This window comes from Lygodium microphyllum, chromosome 15 (genome assembly GCF_053477565.2).
Source record: "Lygodium microphyllum isolate KBCC chromosome 15, Lygodium_microphyllum_v1.1.10, whole genome shotgun sequence".
NCBI lineage: Eukaryota > Viridiplantae > Streptophyta > Polypodiopsida > Schizaeales > Lygodiaceae > Lygodium > Lygodium microphyllum.
This window is the reverse complement of record NC_141149.1, coordinates 120,995,805-121,018,374: the sequence shown is the minus strand read 5'-3', so window position 1 is coordinate 121,018,374 and position 22,570 is coordinate 120,995,805. Positions and strand designations below refer to the sequence as shown.

At 42.8% G+C, this 22,570-nt stretch overlaps 1 protein-coding gene across 4 annotated transcripts in view; it reads left to right on the top strand.

The window, feature by feature from the left end:
* LOC148024990 (MICOS complex subunit MIC10-like) overlaps positions 1-22,111 on the top strand; it is a 37,814-nt gene extending 15,703 nt beyond the window's left edge. Inside the window, exons 2-3 of one of the 4 annotated variants that reach the window (XM_087694681.1) lie at positions 19,909-20,071; positions 21,890-22,111. In XM_087694681.1, coding sequence (XP_087550807.1) covers positions 19,909-20,069 — 161 coding nt within the window. In that variant the 3' untranslated portion in view covers positions 20,070-20,071; positions 21,890-22,111. Of the gene's footprint in view, positions 1-19,908; positions 20,086-21,428; positions 21,719-21,889 lie in introns of those variants that run through there. The other 3 variants (XM_087694680.1, XM_087694679.1, XM_087694678.1) reach the window with 3 other exon arrangements.
* The last annotated feature ends 459 nt before the right edge of the window (positions 22,112-22,570 follow it).

The window sequence follows — 22,570 nt, the reverse complement described above, 5'->3', positions numbered from 1 at the left end:
ATGCATTTTGGGAAAAGTAGCATTTTCGGTTATTTTGAGGGGATTTTCGCAATTTTGCTTGTGTTGGCTTGTAGATCAGATTTGCTCTATTTGATTTGAGTACTTGGATGACCATATTCTAAGTTTGGATGAAAATGTTACGGAAAAAACAAGTTGTAGCCAAGCCCAGGATAGGATTGTTGTCCTTAGGGTTGGGTTCATACTCCATTGCTTACATGGTTTCTTGCTTAAGGCATCTACTTGCCTATTGTTGGTGGATGCTTTGGGCTATCAAAGGGACATAAGAGTTTTTTCTTTGTAATCAACTTAGACACAATGTTTGTAATGCGAGGGTGTAGCTATAGTTGTACATATTCATTTAAGAGTAAAATACAAAGATAGTTGGAATCTTTTTGTCTTCCATCAGTCTTGATTCTTTTTTTGAACCCCTGTGGTTTATGGCTTGACACATATCCCCTTGACATTTGGTGAATCCAATGGAACCAGCCTTTCTTCTTGGAGAAGGTGGTAATTCCTTGATCAAGCACTTAATTACAACAATCAACAAATAAACATAAATTGAAATGCACACTTTACTTTAATAATATTGGACAGGAGATATCCTATTGGTCCCAAAATTGGCGCCTCTTTTGGTATTTCTTTAACTTCAATTGCCAATGGATTGATTACAACTTGAGATCCCACGATCTCCTTGGCTAATCCAAAAGCCTCTTGCTGTTCCAACAATCAGCAAACAAATTGGGCAATTTGTCCCTTGAATTTCACCCAAGACTTGCTCTAAATTGTACTCCAATTGGTCAAACGCTGCCCCCAATTTACAATGGATGGCTAGGTATTTGAAATCCCTGACAATTCACAAATTTCAGGTGTTGATTTCAGTGTATTATGCCTTCTCCTGTTGCACACATCGGGAGATGGTTGGTAAACCCTAATTATTGTTGTAAATCAAGGTTTACAATAGAAATCCTCTTGCCGTCCACCAAATCTGGTTGAGATTTGCTTTGAATGGTTAAGAAATTCTGAGATCTCCTAAGAATGGATTGGAATAGGTGAGAGAGTTCCGGAGAGAGAAAATTTAGAATTTCATGCGAGAAATTCCTAGATTCAGCTTGTAGCACGCACCAATCAGCATTTAATGTTGTCGACTGTTGCCTGGAGCCTCTAGAATGTTGTTGTCTATTGTTGAATGCTGTTGCTTGTTGCTGATAATAGTCTTTTCGCTATTGCCAGCTCCAGAATGGCTCCTGTTTGCTATCCTAGCCTTCAAAAGGTCCCCCACTCTGCGAGAAAATCAGATCAACAGTTTCCTGTCAAAAGATGATGTACCAACGAGATAGTAGGGTTTGCGGGGAGGAACATGGAGTGAACTTGGCAAACATGGAGAAGAAAAGAGAAGAGAGAAGAAACTTTGATGAATGGAATGATGAAGATTTGAATCATGGAGTGAATGTGATATAAGGGAACAAGGGTGCCGTAGCACAAGGAAGATGATGAAGACTGCCACGAACCATGAACCACAATGTTCTCTTGAAGGGGTGTGAGGGCAGTGGAGAGGTTGGAGAGAAGAGGTGACGGATTGAATGAATCAGTCGTGAATAATGAGTGATAGAGGCAGCCTATAAATAGGCAAGAGGCTGTCTAGGGTGGCATGTGGAGGGAGGGGATTAACTGTCTAGGGTGGCGCTCCATTGTGGATGCCTAGCCCCTTTTTGGGGCTGTCCATTGTGAAACCCTAAACGCAAAATGCAGAATGCAAAACTGCGGTTGAAGGGTTTCTCAACACTTCCTCTCTCTCTCTCTCTCTCTCTCTCTCTCATAGGTTAAAAACTCTGGAATGGCGGAGATCCAATCCCAAAAAACGTTTTCTCAGTTTGCATGGGCAGTTTTGCTAAGTGGTAGCCTTCTAAACCCAAATTTCAGCATTACCTCGTCATTTAATTAAATTTTAAATTTAAATAATTCTAAAAATTAAATTTAGCCCTTTTGACCTTGCTCGAAATTAAGTGTGCTCATTCATAATTAAATTGGCTAGGCCATTTGCAACCCGGAGTTGTCTTCCACCTTTGTTGACCCTTTAGACTAGCATTAGTTAATTAATTAATGCTTAGTCCCTAGTGTCACCATTGACACTTATTGGCCAAACAACTGTCCTAGGATTCACAGCGGTGTGATGGGCTCTGCATGGCCTTTACATGCCATTTCAACTTCCCCCATGGGTCCCGTCTCATCCTCTTTGATGCCTAGATGGGCTGCCATGTCTACAGAGATGAAGTTTGCTTGTGCACCATTATCAAAGAATATCAATGCATGCTGATGCCTAATTTTGTCCCATGCTCTGCACAACCCAGTAGCATCATCATTGGGCCAATCACTAACAACATTGGGTACCAATCCCATTGATGTTTTAGGCTTCTTTCCCTTAGGATCTCCTTGATTTTTTTATTTTCCAGCTTGCTGTTTATTGAAACAGTTCCTTGCAATGCGACCCTCCCGTTCATAAATAAAGCATTCATCAACAATCATCAATTCTCTATGTTGGGTCAATGTTTTCAAGCCCTTTCTTTGCGGTTTTGGCCTCTTTTCAAGCTGGTTTTCAGCCCCTTTTCTTAGCCTTAAACAACAGTTTATTTGGCTTCTCCCCACTCTTTGGAAAGTCTGAATCCTTCCCACATAGCAAAGCATTTGTTGTTGTAGTAGCAGTCTCTATGAGCCAAGACATGCTAGATACGATGGATTTAATGCGAAAATCCCTAATTCCTTTAGGTAGCCAACAACCATATTTTTCCACTTGCTCATGAAGGGGTACGAGGTGATAAGAAGTGATGGGCAACAATGCATCCCAAAACTTCTTATTGTATTGTTCCAAATTCTTGCATTCTTTGGCATCCAACTTATTCCAAGCTGTTGTTATGTCCACCTTAAAGGTACTTGTCAACCAATTCGATGCAAACATTTGCTTGAATTGTATCCATGTTGACGGTGTTCTACCTTTCATCAAAAGAGTGGACCACCATTGTAATGCATTTCCCTTCAAGAAAGTGGCTGCCTTTTGAATCTTTGAGGGCTTAGTGAAGTTCCCTCTTGAATAGGCTGCATCAAATTGCTGAGCGAGGGTCAAAGTTTTCAGCCTATCTTATGCACCATTGAAGAACTCAAACTTCACTACTTTCCCACCCTCATTATAGTCTTTTGCTGGCCCTTTGGATGTCAAGTTGTCATACATTGGTTGCTGCAAAAGGGTGCATTTGCTGAATTTATATAAAAACCAACACCAAACAAAGCAATTGCATGATTAACACTCATTCCTTGAGCCCCATAAGCATTCGGGTATGCAAATGCATTGCCAAATGTGCTACTTTGTACCCCAAGCATCATCAAGCCAATGCTGCCATAGGGATTTGTGTCATATATTCTTATATGTGGTCCTTGTCATGAAAAATCATGCTACTATCAAAGTATCCTAGTTGTCCCATCATTGCATGCATACCTGCGGTGGTTCAAAATTCATTGGATTGGCACTTCCATGATGGCCTTGCATTTGTATTCCTTGCCTTATGGGTATCAACTGTTTTACTTTATTAGCATATTTGGAAGCTTCAAGTGAAGACTTTGACATTATCTTCAATGCACCTTGCTGTCCTTCTTTGGAGTATTCAAAAATTGGGTGAATTGCGGATCCTTCGCTAATTCAGCAAAGACATTTGCTATTGTTCTCATTTGATACTTGAATTGGTTATTAAGGGCCATTTTCAACTGGGAGTTGTTCCCAACCTGTGTTGATTCTTAGACTTGCATTAATTTATTAATTAATGCTAGTCGCCAGTATCACCACTAAGACTTATTGGCCAAACAATTGTCCTAGGGTCAAAACTGATGCCAATTGAATACCAGAACCCAATTGGCATAACTTATCACAACTATTGCCTTTGACAGCCCCACTGTATCTTTGAGATGCTTGGCATGTTACCTTGAAATAATTACCAGGTGCAGCACATGTTCTAAACAACCTTGCACATTTGATTAATAATTTAATCGAATGTTTTTGGCAAGATTAAAGTATCTCAAAATTTCATGTCTCCCTCACATCCAACATAAAAAGCCACATCCATATTCGACAAGATGGGAGATCATATGCATGCAGATGATGATATTGTCAGATTGAGAGACTTCATGAGGACCTATGAGATGTTCAAATAGCAAGAAGCTGTGACTAATGCTTTGGAGAAGGTCATAGCAAAAGTCAAGAAATTTGACGATTTCTCTTTTTTATGTATAAAAGCTTGAGATGGCTATGGTACCAACTGAAGAGATACCAAGGTATTTTGACAAAGTTGTGGCTTATGAGCTATGGACTAGAGTAAATGCAATTTATACAAAGCATGAGACTATATGGGTTGCTTTCAAGCGAGCTTTAAAAGATGGATTTTTATCTTGAAGATGCGACTCGCTTGATAAAGAGATATTTCCTAGAGTGGGTTTTCAAACTTGAAAGGGGCTTTCCTTTCCAAAGCTATAGAGGGTTTATGAGCAAAAGTATGAGTAATTGAGTGCTATAGAGGAGCTAACACTTGAGATAGAGAAAGTCTTGCTTCTTTTGTAGGTTGCAGATCCTCCTTTGTACAAACGGAAATGGAAGAGCTTCTTAAAGATGATGTTGGAGAGCCAGGATTAAGGATTGATTGCACAGATATCCAAGAAGCAGTTTCAAAATTGGTAAAGAGGTAAAGAAGATATGAGCAATTGATGGATTTACGAACTATGGCTATGTTTGCATGGCTTGAGCCTTTGCCTTGGCCACAACCTCCTATACCTACTACTTCTACACTAGCAAATGATGATGTCATAGACGAGCTTGTGAAGAATATGAGAGATTTGCAGATAAAATTGGTTGAATTGAAAGATCTTGGGAGAGTTGATCCTTTTTAGACTTTGCCTAGGAGTGAATTTGTTTGTAGATGTATGTGGTGTGACAATGTTGAGCATGATTGCAAGAATTGTGAAGCTGACAAATATGTTCTGAGAAAAAATCTGATTTTTTGGAAGAATGGGAAGATTATGCTAGTGAGATAGGTTTGCATATTGCCAAGAACTTTGGAAAGGACGGAATAAAGAAGACTTTAGAGGATTTGTTTGCGCGGACTGCATATGCTGCTGTAGATGTTGTAGTCTATGGATTGTAGATTGAGAAGAAGCTTGACGATAAAAAGACAAAGAATTGGACCTATGCGGCATGCCCTATAGACTACGAGAAAATGCAAGGTATCTCAGATAGAGCTGACTAGTAAATGATGGACTATCAGAGCTTAGATTGGAAGGGAATCTGTTATAGGTACCTATTTAGTTTATGCTTTGGTTAAAACACAAAATATAGAAGTGATTGTAGAAGAGAAATGAAGGGAATCTTGGCATTTCGAAGAAAATAATTAGAGGGGGGTGAGAAGATTATATCTCCTGCTAGATGTGGACCAAAGCAGTGTATAGAGGGTGTACAACAGAAAGAGCAAAAAGAAAGCCAAGATTCTAGGATCTCCTTAGCTAATCCAAAAGTCCCTTGTTGGTCCAACAATCAACAAACAAATTAGGCAAATTACCCCTTGAATTTCACTGGGGACTTGCTCTAAATTGGAATCCAATCAGTCAAATGTACAATGGATGGCTAGGCATTTGAATTTCCGATAATTCATAGATTTCAAGTATTGATATCGGTGTGTGATGCTTTTTCCTTGTTGGCATGGATCTTGAGATGAATGCTAAGCCCTAATTACTATTGTAAATTAGGGTTTACAGTAAAAATCCTGTTCACCAAATTTGGTTGAGATTTGCTCCAAATGGTTGAGGAATGTTGAGATCTCCTGAGAATGGGTTGGAATAGGCGAGAGAATATGAAAGAGAGAAAACCCAAAATTTCACATGGGAAAACCTCAGATTTAGGTTGTAGCTTGCACCAATCAGAATTTAATGCCATTGCCTGCTACCTAGAGCCTCTAAAATGCTGTCGCTTGTTGTTGATAATGGTCTTCTTGTTGTTGCCAACTCTAGAAGGACTCTTGTTAGTTGCCCTAGCCTCTAGAAAGTTACCCATTGTAGGAAAATCAAACCAATCGCTTCTCCTCTCTCTCACCGGCTGGAAACTCCTGAATGGTTGAGACCTAGCCCCAAGAAACGTTTTCTTAGTTTGCATGGGTATTTTTACAAAGTGGCAACCTTCTAAATCTAAGTGATGCATGGTTGATCCACTATTGTGGAAAATCCTAAATTGACTATTTGCCCTCCAAGAATTTGCAACCCTGTCACAGGCTTTCTCCAAGCTTGAAAGTAATACTGCTATACTCTAATTACTACGTTGGGCCCACTTTGTCGTCTCAAAGTGTGTGTACATCTGAAGGTGATGTTCAAAACTATTTGGTTTTGAATAGTGTATGTGTCATGAATGACGATTGACAAGTGGGGTTGTATTTTGTTGCTTATTATCTTTGCCAGGGCCTTGTGGATAATTGACAATAGAGTGATGGAAAGCTAGTTGAGGCTCACTGCTGCACTCTTGCCACCACCCCTTCAAGGGAGGAGATAAACCTATGAAGATATGCTAGGGTTTGCACTGAGGAAACATGGCATGTGCAACCAAGATTGAAACACAAAGACTTAGATAGAGACAAGCAAAACTCAAACCCTAAATGCAAAACACAAAAACTCAAAACTCAAACACAGAGAGAAGAAACTTTGAAGTAAATGAATGTTGTAAATGAATGTAAGAGTGTACAAAATGTTGAAGGGTGGAGCAATGTAGTGTTAGAGAGTGATGTCCACTGGAGATGGATCCTAAGTGTTGTTACCACCAGTCAGAGTGTGGAAGATGAGAAAATTGCAAAACGATGATGCTAGAAAGGGTTGGAGCATCAAATGCAAGCAAGAATGGATGTAGAGATGGAAGACGACCCCCAAATGAGTGTAAACGCAAGCAGTGGATGTCACCTAGATAAGGAGGAGCACCAGTACCTGTCGCCTGGAGGAAGAGACCCCAAAAGCAAGCAGCTAGAGTGTGTAGGAATTGTCGTTGGGTTGGTTTGGGACCATGGGTTGGGACCAAATGCAAGTTGCAGAAGGTGATGAAGATGTTGGCGATGGCTAGAGGATGCCCATCGCAGCTTGAAAGGGTGTCTCTCAATGGGCGGTAGCTGTGGAAGAAGACGCCAGGCAGTGGAGCAGCAAGAGATGGGATGACAACAGTCATGAAGGCTAGACGCCACATGGAGTAGATTGATGGCTGAAATTTGTACACAAGGGGCGATTGAAACTCTCTCGAACCATGCACAAAATTTGCATTTTTCATTAATTAAGCGTGTTTTGGGGCTGTGCAAAAATGCTCATTAGCTGTAAAGCATGTGTTAGCTCAACACCCCTTCTTAGGTCCAAAATTGAGCCTAAAAGGCAAAGCCTGGCAATGTTTACCTCAAGGCGTCCCAACCCAAAGCAGCTGGGGCATTGAACAAAGGGCGTAGGTTGGTTGCGCGGTGGCCTACCAAGACTATAGAGGCGATGGCTAGCTTACTAATGGAGTCCAAGTAGTCACCCTAGAGAGGATAGGATATCGGACAAAGGGTACTCATCGCTTGCCCAGTAGCCTACCAAGCCCTACAAAGGTGGATGGAACCACATTGAACTTTTTTTTTGTTTGTAGTGAAAAGTTAATTTAAGGGATGGCAATCGATTAAGTAAGAGTGACCCAAAAGACTAGAGTAGAGATGGTACACCCAATATATCACAAAACAATACAAGCTTACCTAACCACTTGAGGATGTCGATGACGAAGGAAAGGTGATGAAGTATCATGTGAAGAAGAATGGTGGTGTAATCCCTTGGTGGAAACAACATAGGATCTGTCCAGTGGTGCTCTACACAATGGATGCATAGTATGCTACATGTTGAAGAATGCTACTTGGATAGTGTCCCTCCTGGGAAAGTTGTTCACTTGCCTAAGCGCCCTAGTACAAAGATGATGAAATCATGCAATGCATAATTGAAGGTACAATAAGGGGGGGAAGGTCGATGTCGAAGGCAAGTACTGAAACTTGTAGAATACCAAGAAGGGTAGGAATCCCCTCTTAATCTGGATGTCAATGTCGAAGGAGGAAGAGGACCATATGTATGAAAATGGTGAAGCATTCCTACTAGAAGAGCAAGGATAGAAGTTACTGCCATGATAGCATCAAGAGAGATGTTCCATGATCCGCCGCAGGAGGAGAAGCCTCCATGCTAGTAGAAAAACTCAAAGTAGATGGAACCATGAAAGGAACTGCATGCATCTCTTGTCTCTAGTTAGGAAGAACTGGTGCAGGCGTGCATGCTAGCCCTACATTGAAATACAAAGCCTTACAAAGTATAGATGTGAGTAGTGAGATGCTCCAAAAAACAAAATTGAAAATAAAAGAAAATAAAGCTAAGTGCTGTGGAAGAAGATGTCAGGCACTAGAGCAGCAAGAGATGGGGTGGTAGCAGTCACGAAGGCTAGATAGCAACATGGAGGTAGACTGATGGCTGAAATTTGCACACAAGGGCGAGAAACCTGCAAAAAGGGATGAGGCTGAATGGTGGGTAGCCTATCTATTTATAGATGTTGAAAATTAGAGTTTTGGGGACCACTGAAACTCTCTCGAACCGCGCACCAAATTTGTGTTTTTCATTAATTAAGTGTGTTTTGGGGCTGTTTAAAAATGGTAATCAATTGTAAAGCGTGTGTTAGCTCAACAAAACCAACTTAGTCTAGAGGTTGGACATTCACCTTGAGCTGAAGATCTCTTGGAAGGCCATAGGCAATGGTTGTTTCACCTCTTGCCAACCTGCCAAAAGGTGAACGCGAAAGTTCTAGAGACCACCATTGCAGGGTGTTTTTAGTCTTGAGCCTGGAAAGCTTGAGGCAACTCCTACTTCATGATAGGCGTTGAGAGGAAATATTCCATCTTGCTTGTGACTAGAGTTGGGAGGCAATCCCTTGCCTCCTTGCTCCGTTAGGCATTCATACCATGGCTTGGTATTGCTGGAAAAGTCTTGTTTATATGTCAGTAGCTAGCCCTCTCACCTCCTTTGGGCACATCTATAATATCCCACTCTGGTCTGGCAATGTTGGGCCAATGTACTTGAATTTTCTGAACAGTGTCCCATTTTGGGCCTACAACATTGGTAGGCAGGAAAAGAATGTCATCCTCGTGATCCTTTGTGTTGGTGAGCGGTGATCTCACAATAAGATCTTGAGTCTGAACTATGTTGTTTGTTGGGGGATATCTACAGGTTCCTTTGCAGTATGCTCTCCTCCTCCCCACACTTGTTTAGCTCTCAAGTATTGGGATATAAAGGCCTGGTAACCTCCGTGTATAGTACACGCACATTGTACATGTGAACACACCCTTTACATGCCCTAAGTATAAATACATTTTATTCTTTGTGTATCAACACATTGTTGGTACACTCTTATCGATTCGTACTTTCACTCTGCTCACACTCTCTCAAGCCATCACACTCACTCGTTCACTCCTGCTCGAGCTGTCTCTATCGCTTTCAACAATTGGTGTCAGAGCCGACTTTTGTACACGCTTCCTGTGACGAAGACCAGCAGCCGAGCAGCCGTGTAGAAGACGAGCATAATATTGCTTGAAGTGACCAGGTAGGCATGTAGTTGACGGTAGGCAAAATGTGTGACAGTTGGGCGAATTGCAGACGGGCGTTGAACTACAAACGGGTGGTGATTGTGCGACAATCAGGCGACTTCTTCGGGCGGTATGCGATTGGGAACCAGGCGACAAGCATGCGACTTCTGCGGGCGGTTCGCGACTGGACATACGGGCGACGTCTAAGGGTGACTTGACGTGACGGGGTTCAACAGACCCCCCCCGGACGGTTTCTTTGTTTTTTTTAAAAATCAAAATTTTCTCTAATCCCCTCATTACCACTTGGCTTTGATGGGAGTTCACACGCCAGAAGCACAGGTCATAGAATCTGTGAGGATTCGAGTCAGAAAATTTGGGGCTTTTCCCAGATTTGATCTCATCTAGGCTTGACAGTGACATTTGTCAGAAATTGTTGACATTGTGAGTGGTGACCTCAATTAATTTGGGGATTTTACCAAATTTGTTGGATTTTCGCTCTTCTGGGCAAAATTTCTTGACATTGGATCCCAAAAATTTGGGGCTTTTCATGTATTGGCAAAAAACTTTACTAAGTTGGGTCAGATTGATTGACATTCATGCAATTTTGGACTTGAAATTTTGGGGATTTGCGCAGAATTTGGTAAATTTCTGCATCTTTGCTAGTGCAATGGCTGGCTAATGTACAAACAACAGAGATTTATTTCTGGTTGAGGAAAAACAATAGGGTATTTTACTGGTTCAGCTTGTGCTTCCGCAGATTAGTGCATTTACTCTTGTGTTCCTGATAAAATGGCTGCAACTTCTTCCAGTTCAGACATCAAGAGTTTGATGGAGATTAAACGGTTTGATGGTCATGGATTTGACCTTTGGAAAGACTGTATGCAGGGCATTTTGTTCATGAAGGATTGTGAGGATGCTTTGCAGGAAGATAAACCCACACTAATGTCTGATGCAGATTGGGCTAGAGTGAATAAAAAGGCTGTGGCTTACATAAAGATGGGTGCCACTGATGACATTCTGACAGACATTAAGGGTTTAAACACAGGTTATGCAATATGGGAGAAGTTGAAAACTACTTATGAGATCACCACACCTGTTAATTAGGTGCATTTAATGCGCAAGTTGGTGAATATGCGACTGGATGAGTCAAAAGCCTGCAGCTGAGCACTTGAGAGTGCATTTACAGGGATTCTAAATCAGCTCAAAGATGCAAACTTGGACTTTGATGATAAGTTGAGGGTGATCTTTTGATCATGACATTGCTTGACTCTTGGGAAACCTTGGTGGTTTCACTCAGCAATAACCCCAATCTCTCATATGATGGGGTGAGGGGTTTTATCTTGAATGAAGAAATTAGATGTATGTCTAGTGGAGAAGGCAACAACTCAGCTTATAATGTAAGAGGCAGGGCTGAAAAGAAAAATGCAAATGCAGGACATAGAAAGAGGAGCAAGAGCAAAGGAAAGGATAAGAGTGACATTACTTGCTATCACTGTGGTCGGAAGGGCCACAAGAAACCTGATTGTAGGTATTACAAGAAGGAACAAGAGAGAGAAAAATGCAGGAGATAAAAAGAAGAAGGAAGAAAAGAAAGATGCATCAAAGACAGCCAAAGGCAAAGGGAAGGCCAATGTGGCCTCTAGTGTGGTCTTAGAAGAGCTTTTAGATACAAAGGCTGATGTATTATGTGCAATTGATTATGATGCCCTTGTATGTCACATGCAGGATATGCAGATTACCAAAGCTGATGTGATTGATGCACTCTTGTCAGTTGATGATGGTGTCACTCAGACTTGGATTGTAGACTCTGGTGTCTCTTTCCATGTAACTCCTTGCTTGGAGTGTTTTGCTATGTTCAATGCAGGCAGTTATGGAAAAGTGTATCTTGGAAATAACCATGCTTGTAGCATTGATTGGATTGGCACAGTACACTTGTCTTTAGACAATGGTCAAGAGCTTGTGTTGAAAGATGTCAGATATGTGCTTGGCATTAAAAAGAGTTTACTATCTGTTGGTTAGCTTGACTTGCATGGCTACACCACATTGTTTGGTGGTGGTTTGTGGAAAGTGAAAAAGGGTTCCATGCTGATTGCAAAAAGAACCAAGAAGGGCACTTTGTATTGTTTGCATTGTAAAGCCTTGAATGGCAAGTTTCTTGCAGTTGCTGAAATTTGTAGCCACTTGGAGTTATAGCATAAGAGATTAGGCCATTTGAGCAAGGACTTGATGTCCTTACCTCTCTGAAGAGGGTTGATGGAAAAGGCTCTAAACTTGATTTTTGTAATGAGTGTTAGACTTGATTTTTGTAATGAGTGTTAGTTTGGAAAGCAAATAAAAAATTCTTTTTACTCTGGTGTCTCACGTAAGTCCAATGTCTTGGACTTGGTGCATTCTGATGTATGTAGTATGCCCGCGAAATCGTTGGGTGGTGTTGCTTATTTTATCTCCTTTATTGATGACCGTTCCAAGAAGATATGGGTGTATTTGCTAAAAAAGAAAAGTGAAGTGTTTATTGTTTTTAAAACTTTGTGACCATTCAAACGGGTAGAAAGCTAAAATGCTTGAGAACTGATAATGGGGGTGAGTTCACATCGACTGAATTCAAGTCCTTTTGTGACTTGCATGGTATTAAGAGGGAGCTTACAGCCCCTTATAGCCCTTCTTCAAATGGGGTGGCTGAAAGATATAATAGGACTTTATGTGAAAGAGTGTGGTGCATGCTATCCACTGCTAATCTCTCTCATGCATTTTGGGGAGAGGCACTCAAAACCGGTGTTCATATTTGCAATCGCTCTCCAAATAGGTCCTTAAATAATGGCATCCTTGAGGAGGTTTGGTTTGGCAAATCGGCCTCATACGACCATTTACGTATATTTGGCTGTGATGCTTTTGTGCATGTTGGGGATGAGCTGAGGAACAAACTTGACTCAAAATCCACCAAAGGCATCTTCATGGGCTATGTGTTAGCAGTCATGTTTGTCATGCCTTGTCATCTCCTGCCTGTGAGCCTCAGTCTGAGTCAGACGAGGACATTAGGAGCTCTGACATGTTTGTCATGTGTTATGATGGGGGAGGCTAGTCACTCTCGACTGGCTGTCTTAGGATGTGTATTTCTTTTTGGCCTCTTTTAGTGGGCAGCCACTGGCTGCCCGGCCACATTTTTGGTCACTGATGTGGGGCACCCATTTTAGGGCATTTTTAGGGTTTGCGCCCATTTTAGGGCATTTTTAGGGTTTGCACCCATTTTAGGGTTAGGATTAGGGTTTGTCCTTTTGCCTGTTTATAGGCAGCCCCCCTCCCCATTTGATCACTTATCTTCTTGCAGATTCCGACACTCCTCCTCCGTGGTGGTGCTACCATCATCATCAGCCTGATCTGGTGCCCTCACTGACGCTGTGGGCTGCGTGCAGGGATTGATCAGTCTCCTTCCGCCTTCCCGTTTGTATTCAGCATTCATTTCAGTCACTGCAGATTTCTCTTCCTTATTTTCTGCTTTCTCTCTCTCTCTCCCTCCGTGTTTGTATTCCCCCTTCCGCAGCGCACTCTCACATGGTATTAGAGCCGAAGGAGAGTACACGGAGCTGAGTTCTATGCAGGAGAACACTCACAACCTTGTGTTTGCTGGTCAAGACATCTCCAACAGCAGAGGCGTCACCTTCTGCACCATCTTCTTGATCAAGGCGGCCTGTTTTGGTGTCACATCTTTGCATTTGCTGCTGGCGTCATTCCCAAAATCTGCGTTTTCAGCTTCTGTGGCTGCGTTCAACCTCTGGCAGCACTCCTCCAAGCTGGCGACCTCATTTCTCCTTGCGTTTTGAGGTAGGAAGTTGTTTTTCTGTGGTGATTGCATCGTTAGCACTTGCGTTTGACATCATCCTTGCGTTTTGTGCAAGGTGGCCAGCTCAGGAGCTTCTGGTGTTTGTGTTTCGGCACCGGCAACCTTCCCTTGTTGTGTTTTGGTGTTTGCAGATATCGAAGATGTCTTATCATCAGTTTACGGGCTTTGATGACTCAGATGACGAGCTTTTGTCTCGACACTCATCTGAACAGAGGCGTGATTTCTATCACGAGGACCGTCGTCCGGAGTCTATTCCTCTTTCTCGTCCCCCTTCTATTCATGTATCGCGGCGAGCCCCTTCCAGTGGGCCGAAGATGCAGCCTTTGGTACCCCCTGTACAGGTACCCGTATTTCCTCAGCTGCCCAAAGAGGACCGGTTGGATGTCTCCAACTTTTCTCTATGGTCCTGCAAGGTGGAGTGTATCTTGGACTCCTTCGATCTTTGGGAGCTTGTTTCTGTTCCTATTCCCCGGCCTAAGGTGGTTCTCGCAGATGGGACATCTATGGATCGTGCAGCCTTATGGGATCGGCTCAATTCTAGAGCCAGATCTTTCCTCTTTTTGAGTTTGCAGGATTCTGTCCTTGTTCATGTTCACAGGTTGAAGACTGCAGTAGACGTGTGGAGAAAGCTCGCGTCTCTCTATCAATAGAAGACGTTTGCCCACCGGATATCTCTCGAAAAGAAGTTGCGGATGCTCGCTATTGATGATAGTCCTTCCACGAAGGACCACATCAACAGATTACAGGATATGAGGGATGAGCTTGCATCCCTCGGTCGGACGATATCTTCTGAAGACATGGCTATGATTCTCTTGACTCAGTTGCCATCTCCTCGGTTTAATGTCTTCTACACCAGCCTTCTTACTTTGAGGACCCGTGCCCAGCTTCTATGGAAGGAGCTATCCCCGCTTGTCTTGGAGCATGACGAGCGACTCAGAGAGGTCAGTGCTAGTGGATGCGACTCCACTAGAGCCTTTGTTGTAGGTTTGGGAGGACAGAAGAAGAAGAAGAAGTCGAAGGCTAAGAAGAAGGACAGTTCTTCAAGCTCTGACTCAGATTCAGAGAGACCGAAGTGCCCACACTGTTGGAAAGGGACACATCCCGAGGAGAAATGCTGGAAGAAGTACCCTCACCTTCGTCCGGGAGCGAAGGGTGGATCTACATCGGAGCCTTCTTCTACCTCTACACCAGCTGTTACCCATGAGTCAGTGTTCCTTCATATCCATGCTTTGGAGGAGGATCCTTCTTTCGTGGCTGCAGTGTCTTCTGCGTAGCCTTGGTTAGTGGACAGTGGTGCTTCGAGTCATATGACTCCTCGAGGTGATTTGTTACAGGATCTCCGTCCATCAGAGGGTTCAGTCACTGTTGGTGACATTTTATCGGTGCCTATTAGTGGTGTTGGCACATTGCCTTTGTTTACCGACCGACCTTTGAGCTCCTTTTCATAGGCCCTACATGTTCCGGATTTGGGCCTTCCCCTTCTCTCAGTTTATGGCCTTACGAGGCTTGGCACACGAGTGATCTTCACCGAGCATGCCGTTGTTATTGAGGATTCTTTTACAGGAGCCGTCTTATCTATAGGTTGGTAGGAGAGTGGGCTTTACAGGCTCCATTCCCCTTCTTTGATGCAGGGTCCTCCGCGGCAGTCTATTGCTACACCCGTTCCTGCTTGTGCACCTTCTATTCCACAGGTTCCTTCCCATCCCCCACCTTCTCCTCCGGTGGTTCCCTCGTATCCCCCATCCCTTTTAGCGGGGGACGATCTTGGTGATGCGGCTGTGGATTCCTTGGCCCCTAGTGTTTTAGAGGGGGATTCCCAGGATCGTGAGGAGCCCCTTCAGCGGCAGTCTACATCAACGGACTTCATCGACACTGGCATTCCTCTTGCCACCCCAGGATCTATTTCTTCTTCGGCCTTCAGCCACATCGAGGATCTGAGAGGGGGTGTTAGCAGTCATGTTTGTCATGCCTTGTCATCTCCTGCTTGTGAGCCTCAGTCTGAGTCAGACGAGGACATTAGGAGCTCTGACATGTCTGTCATGTGTTATGATGGGGAAGGCTAGTCACTCTCGACTGGCTGTCTTAGGACGTGTATTTCTTTTTGGCCTCTTTTAGTGGGCAGCCATTGGCTGCCCTGCCACTTTTTTGGTCACTGATGTGGGGCGCCCATTTTAGGGCATTTTTAGGGTTTGCGCCCATTTTAGGGTTAGGGTTTGTCCTTTTGCCTATTTATAGGCAGCCCCCCTCCCCATTTGATCACCTTCTTGCAGATTCGGACACTCCTCCATGGTGGTGCTGCCATTATCATCAGTCTGATCTAGTGCCCTCACTGACGCTGTGGGCTGCGTGCAAGGACTGATCAGTCTCCTTCCGCCTTCCCGTTTGTATTCAGCATTCATTTCAGTCAGTGCAGATTTCTCTTCCTTATTTTCTACTCTCTCTCTCTCTCTCTCCCTCCGTGTTCGTATTCCCTCTTCGGCAGCGCACTCTCACACTATGGTGATGAGGGTGAATTTGGCTATAGAGTGTAGTTACCTCAGTCCAAGAAAATTATTCGCAGCCGTAATATTGTGTTTAATGAGGCATTACTGAAAGGCTCTTTAGCCTCCAATGAAGATTTGAAAAAGGTGAAATTTCAGAGTTTGCAGCCACCCATTACTTCAGAAAATGAACCTCAAGCTGTTGTACCACAGGCTGAAACTGATGATCCGCCGGCTATTTTTGATCCGAATGATGATGGACAGCAAATAGAAGCACAAGGAGGTCATGGACAACAAGATAGGCTTGCTGATTATGAAAATGCAGGTGCTGGAAATGAAAATGAAGGTGCTGTACAGCATGAACAGCATGCTGAAAATGGTTTACAGCAGCAAATGAATGTTGAAAATAATATTCCTCCAGATGTAGACCCAATTTTTGAAAATGTTGATCATTGGGTACGCAGGTCTACACGCGTAAGAAGGCAACCACATAGGTTTGACCCCTCCTTGCATTATGTGATGCTTACAGATTAGGGTGAGCCTCTTATATACAAAGAGGCCAAGTCATGTGAGTTCAACAGTAAGTGGGAGCTAGCTATGCAAGAAGAGATTAAATCTTTATATCTAAATGATACTTGGGATCTTGTGACCTTACCCAAGGGAAGGAAGCCACTTTCAAACAAATGGGTGTACAAAGTCAAGACAGTTGATGGGAAACCCAAGTACAAGGCAAGGCTAGCTGCCAAAGGGTATGCACAAAAGGAAGGGATTGACTTCCAAGAGGTCTTCTCACCTGTTGTGAAGATGACCACTTTACGTGTGCTTTTTGCTCTCATTGCTGTTTTGGATTTAGAGTTGTATCAAATGGATGTAAAAACAGCTTTCTTGCATGGTGACATTGATGATGAAATCTACATGAAATAGCCCAAGGGCTTTGTAGTTCCTGGAAAAGAGCAAATGGTGTGTAAGCTAAAACGCAGCCTGTATGGGCTGAAACAAGTACCACGGCAGTGGTACAAAAAGTTTGACACTTTTATGCTATCTCATGAGTTTACACGCAGCCATGCAGATCATTGCTTGTACATGAAAAAGGATACAGATGGCAGCCCCATCATACTTGTTTTGTATGTGGATGATATGTTACTAGCTGGGAAAAGAAAGACTAGCTTGGATGCTCTCAAAAATCAGCTGAAATCAGCTTTCTCCATGAAAGATTTGGGGAATGCAGAGCATATTTTGGGCATGAGGATTTGTAGAAATAGAACGTAGAAATTGCTGTTTTTATCTCAAGAAAAGTACATTGGAAAGGTATTGGACAGATTTAACATGGCTGAAGCTAAGCCTTTTGGGGTACCCTTACCTCCTTATCTCAAGCTTAGCAAAGCCAATAGCCCGAAAGATGACGTGGAAGCAAATGCTATGAAGGGGCTCTCTTATGTATGTTATGGTTGCTACTCGTCCAGACATTGCTCATGCAATGGGAGTTGTTAGCAGGTTTATGTCAAATCCTGGCAAAGCACATTGGGAGGCTGTTAAGTGTATTCTTCGATACCTTAAGGATACACAAAGAAAAAGTATTTGCTATGGGCAGAGTGCACTTAGTTTGCAAGGTTATTGTGATGTAGACATGGCAGGTGACTTGGACACACGTAGGTCCACCAGCGGGTATGTCTTTACAGTTGCTGGGGGGCTGTTTCTTGGTGTTCGAGGTTGCAGAATATTGTTGCACTGAGTACCACTGAAGCTGAATACATATCAGCTACTGAAGCTTCTAAGGAAGCTATATGGTTGAGCAGACTTGCAGATGATCTCGGCATGTCTATGGGTAGTGCGGTTTTGGGATGTGATAGCTAGAGTGCTGTGTATCCGGCTAAGGATGCCATGCATCATTCATGCACAAAGCATATAGATGTGCGATATCATTTCATCAGACAGATTCTGGAAGATGGTCAAATCACATTGACCAAGATTAAAACACAAGATAACCCTGTAGATGTTCTCACTAAAAGTCTAAGCAAAGCTCAACACGAGCATTGCATTCGAGTAGTGGGAGTTGGTTAGCTGGAGGTTCATATCGGACCATTGGGATATAAAGGCCCGGTAACCTCCGTGTATTGTACACACACATTGTACATGTGAACGCACCCTTTACGTGCCCTAAGTATAAATACATTTTATTCTTTGTGTACCCACACATTGTTGGTACACTCTTATCGATTCGCACTTTCACTCTGCTCACACTCTCTCAAGCCGTCACACTCACTCGTTCACTCCTGCTCGAGCTGCGTCTCTATCGCTTCCAACATCAATGCCTTCTCTTGGCAGATCCTGCTCAGCTTCCCAATAATCCGTGCCACCTAATCTGCAATTCCTGCCACTGCATTCCAATCTCTGGTCCAAAGGCTGCATGATACTGTCCACTCAGCCATATTCATGGAAAGGCACCATGGTCGTGTAGCATGTCTGATGGTGCTGAAGTGAGGGTACCCTTCTCAATGGCCACCAGTGGTAGGCCATAGCTCTTAGAGCATCTCTAACTAGCCATTGCAACATGTGCTCTTCCACTTGGAACCTGGTCTTCTCCATTGTCTTCTTGGACCATGCACGAGAGTGCTTAGCCTAGAGAGGAGAGTAGTTTTGCCCATTATGGGGATCCAGAAGATGTGTCTTGGTGTTATTGGCTTTGCAAGGGAAGATCCCTACCTCTAGGGGAAGGGGGAACTTTTGCATACCTTACACTATGTAAGTAAATCCAAGACCCATTACAAAAGCTCTCTTGTGGTAGCAGGAGTGGGGTATGTTGAGGGAAAGCCCTAGCAGTCCGTAGATGAAGATAAGATGGAGCTTGAAATAGAGCAAGAGGGGGGGTGTGGGTGTTTGGGTTTTCAGTGAAAGAAGAGGTGGACCACCTGGAGGCTACTCATACTGCCACAAGCAGCAGGCATGCTGTAAGCAGGGAGGAGAGAAGCACTGGAAGAGGGGGAGGAGAGGGTAAGGTGGTGCAGCACAGTATGGGAGGCAGGGGTGGAGCAACAGTCAAAATTCAATTGGTCCCCCAAAACAACTGGACAATGTGGTGCCATGAAGTTCTTGTTCAGGTTTGTGGAACAAAGGGAAGACATTTAGGCACATCCTAAAAGACGAAGCATGTGCTGATCTCCACACTCATTCCTTTCAGACCTGTCAAACTGCAGATCACAGTGCACTGACACATTTTCCTGTCTCCTGAAAGGAGAGGGGACAATCTGGAGGCTGCATGTACTGTCTCAAGCAGCAGGTACACTGAACAAGGAGGGAGGTGGTGGAAGAGAGAGTGGAGGCTGCTTGCAGGGTTAGGCGGTGGCTTACTAGGTCCCTGGAAACAAATATGCATAGTGGTGCCATAATGAAGTTCTAGAGATTCCCTGGAAACCACTAGACAGTGTGGTGGAATCTCCAGAAACAACTAGACATAGAGGTGCCACAACAACGGTGTAGAGATTCTGGTTCAGATGTGGTCTAGACAGATAAGACTGATAGGCATGAACAAGGCATGTGCTCATTTCAACAATTTGTAAAATCCGCTTCAAATTTGTCAATCCAAATCCTTGATACATGGTATATCTTTGATCAAACACAAAAAGGTGTGTCTCAGTTGATGCTTTCTGCAATCGCTTGAATTTGTGGTAATTTTAAGGGTGTACTTGAGGGGTGGCAAAAAATTCTGAATTTTCTTGAAGCTATAAAAATCAGCTGTCGCAAAACATCCGACAATACTGGCTTTGCAGATTAGGTTAAGCCTAGTTTTCCTTTTTCAGCAGTGGTTATCTACAAGAAAGATAGGAAGGATGAATCTCCTACATCTATCTGCATAGTTTCAGTGTGGTATTTCTAGATTATGTGCAGAAATGTGTTGGCAAAGAATTATTGCATGCTTTAACTCTTTTGGGGGTGATTGTGGATTTCTCAGGGAGTCCAAAAACAAGATGGGCAACTGTAGCCTTTGGAGCTGGTTTGGGCCTGGGATCAGCTTATACAGAATGCTCCTATATAATGGAGAGGCCCTTGTCAAAGCACCTTCAACAAGAGTCTTCCCAACCTTCAACTCCAGGATCACATCATCATCAGTAGAAGTATGCAATAAAAAGTATTTCTCGACTTGCAATAAGAGTTTGTGTACTTTCTGAATTTATAAAGCTGCAAACTTCTGAGTACAAGGCTATCTCATTTGAAGTATATGACCAAACAAGTGGAATTAAGACTAAGTTTTTACTACCTGGAAGATTTTATGTTTGTTAAGTTGTGTGTCGGTTTGGGCTATCTGGAAGGGTTTGTTTTTTCCATGAGGCCTGTGATTTTGTGAAGCCCAGTGTAACCAAAGCTCATCAGGCATACAGCTGTGGAGAGAATGAAAGCATGAATCCATAATAAATTTGCTAGCCAAGGGAATTCTCAGCCCAAGGTTATGGATTTGAAGCTCAACCCATGATGCCATGATTGTACACACAGAGAATCTAACATAGCTACTGTCAGTATGCTTAGTATTCCATTTTGGTACAATTTCTCCATTGCGGATAAGATATTATTGACCCATTCATTCTTACCTGTTGATTCTTCTTCACACGTTCCACCCTTCAGTTTTTCTGTGGCCTTGCTGACTGACCTGGTTGTGACTAGTCTGTTCCTGGTTTTTCTAATTCTTGCCATGCAGCTAATCTAGGCCCGTACCTTTAAGTAGGATAAGGTCCTTTGACATCCTTCATCTGACACAGACAGCTGGAAAATTGCAGTACCTTAGTCAGCATTCTTTGTGATCCAAAATTACACCTGCAAGCCTACCCGTGAATCATGTGTTGTACATGCTTTTGTTTTAGATTGTTTTGAAGGTTCTCCTGCACATCCTATCGAGAAACTGTTTCTTTTGCTATCACTTGTCTTATGGCACCATCCTTCAGCAAGGAAAGGTAGTATGTAGTTAGAAGGCAGTCAGCAGGAACACAAACTGGGATTGGAAGATGGAGCCTTGATGGGAAAATTCACAAGTAGTTGATACGCAAGCATTTTGTTGACTCTTTGTCAATCAGCATAGACATGTCCCATCTAATCCCTCGCACTGTTGACATTCTGGCTCATTGGGCCTTCATTGACCCATACCTCTGCCTCTTCTGTGGACCATGTAGTTGCAGCATGGTTGTGCTAACCTGGTGGCTGCCTTGTCACAATCCAGAAATCACGAATGACAGATTGACATGGTTCAGTGGATGTCTTACATTATTTTTCACATTGTTGTGTACAGTATCTGTTTCTTGCTTTTACTGATTGTTTCTTATGGTGCCACCCCTGCACCCTGCATGTGATATTTGAAGGATACTGCATCTCCAAGATACCAATGCAATTGCACATAGCAGTCAATGTTTTTGTTCACATGGTCCATCTCAAAGTAGTTAAGAGTTTTCTTTTGATGCCGTTCTTGATTTGGGTATTTTGCAGATAATTATGGCTCGAGGTGGAAAAACCAAATGCCTGATGATTTCTTTCATAGCATGAACTGAAAAGAATGGGAATTTGAGCAAAAATTGTTATCAACTGCAAAGAGTCTTAAAGTTTTCAGTCACATGTTTTTTTGGATTGTTAATTGATTTTCAAATCCTGATACTGATTGCGATGGCAAGCATAAGAGGAATGAGAGTCTCAAAGTGTGCGTCAATCTTTTCACTTGCCAGTTGAGAACACGCTTCTCTTCTCAATTCACACACTTCTGAAAACGTTATGTGCTTTAAGCAAGCTGTCATAAATGCAAGTGTGTTTTTAAACTTGGTTGTGTATGAACCAATTGAATTTTGATCACACAGACAGTGAAATTATCAAACACACATGATTTTCTTGGGCTGCTGTAAATCTTTTTGATTTCATCTGTTTCGTGCTTTTCTGTGTCTTCTTGTGAGGTGCAGAAGTGGAGTGATCCACATTTTTCCAGTTCATGAAGGGATCAATACTCAATTATCATATATACAGAACATCAGAATTCATGGATAGACTTTGTAAATGATGCCCAACCAATGTTATTCCGAACCATTGTAGCAGTTTGAGACATTTGTTCTACATCGTCACTGTTAATGTTCGTTGGATTGTGCAAGCTCATCTTAAGGAGAAGTTTCAAGGTGAACATTCAGAGAAAGTTACATTCTGAGTGATATGTGCCATGCTTGAATTATTAGGAGATAAGGGTGGAGCTAAGTGCAAAGTAATGTGGGAATGTGTGGTTAAGTAATGGTAGATTATAAACGCATGAGGCAGCAACATGAAGATACCGATTCTTTTCTTTGACATAAAAGTTGTCCATTCAATCAATTTTGGACTGATCAGAGTAGAATGAGCTGTAATTAAATCAGTGTAGAAACAAATTTGAAAGTGCAGTTAAAATGAAGAATCATTTTATTAAAGTGATGATGTTTGATGATTACACGCTTGTGTGTGTGCATATTATTGTGGTATGGGGCTTGTTTGATTGTACTAATTGTTGTAAATTGAACCAACTATGGAGAGGCAAGAAATGAAAGTGAAAGTAGGCAGCGTGAGCTGAAATGATAAAGTGTATTTGTTGAATTGAAAGTGATAGAATGAAAGCACAA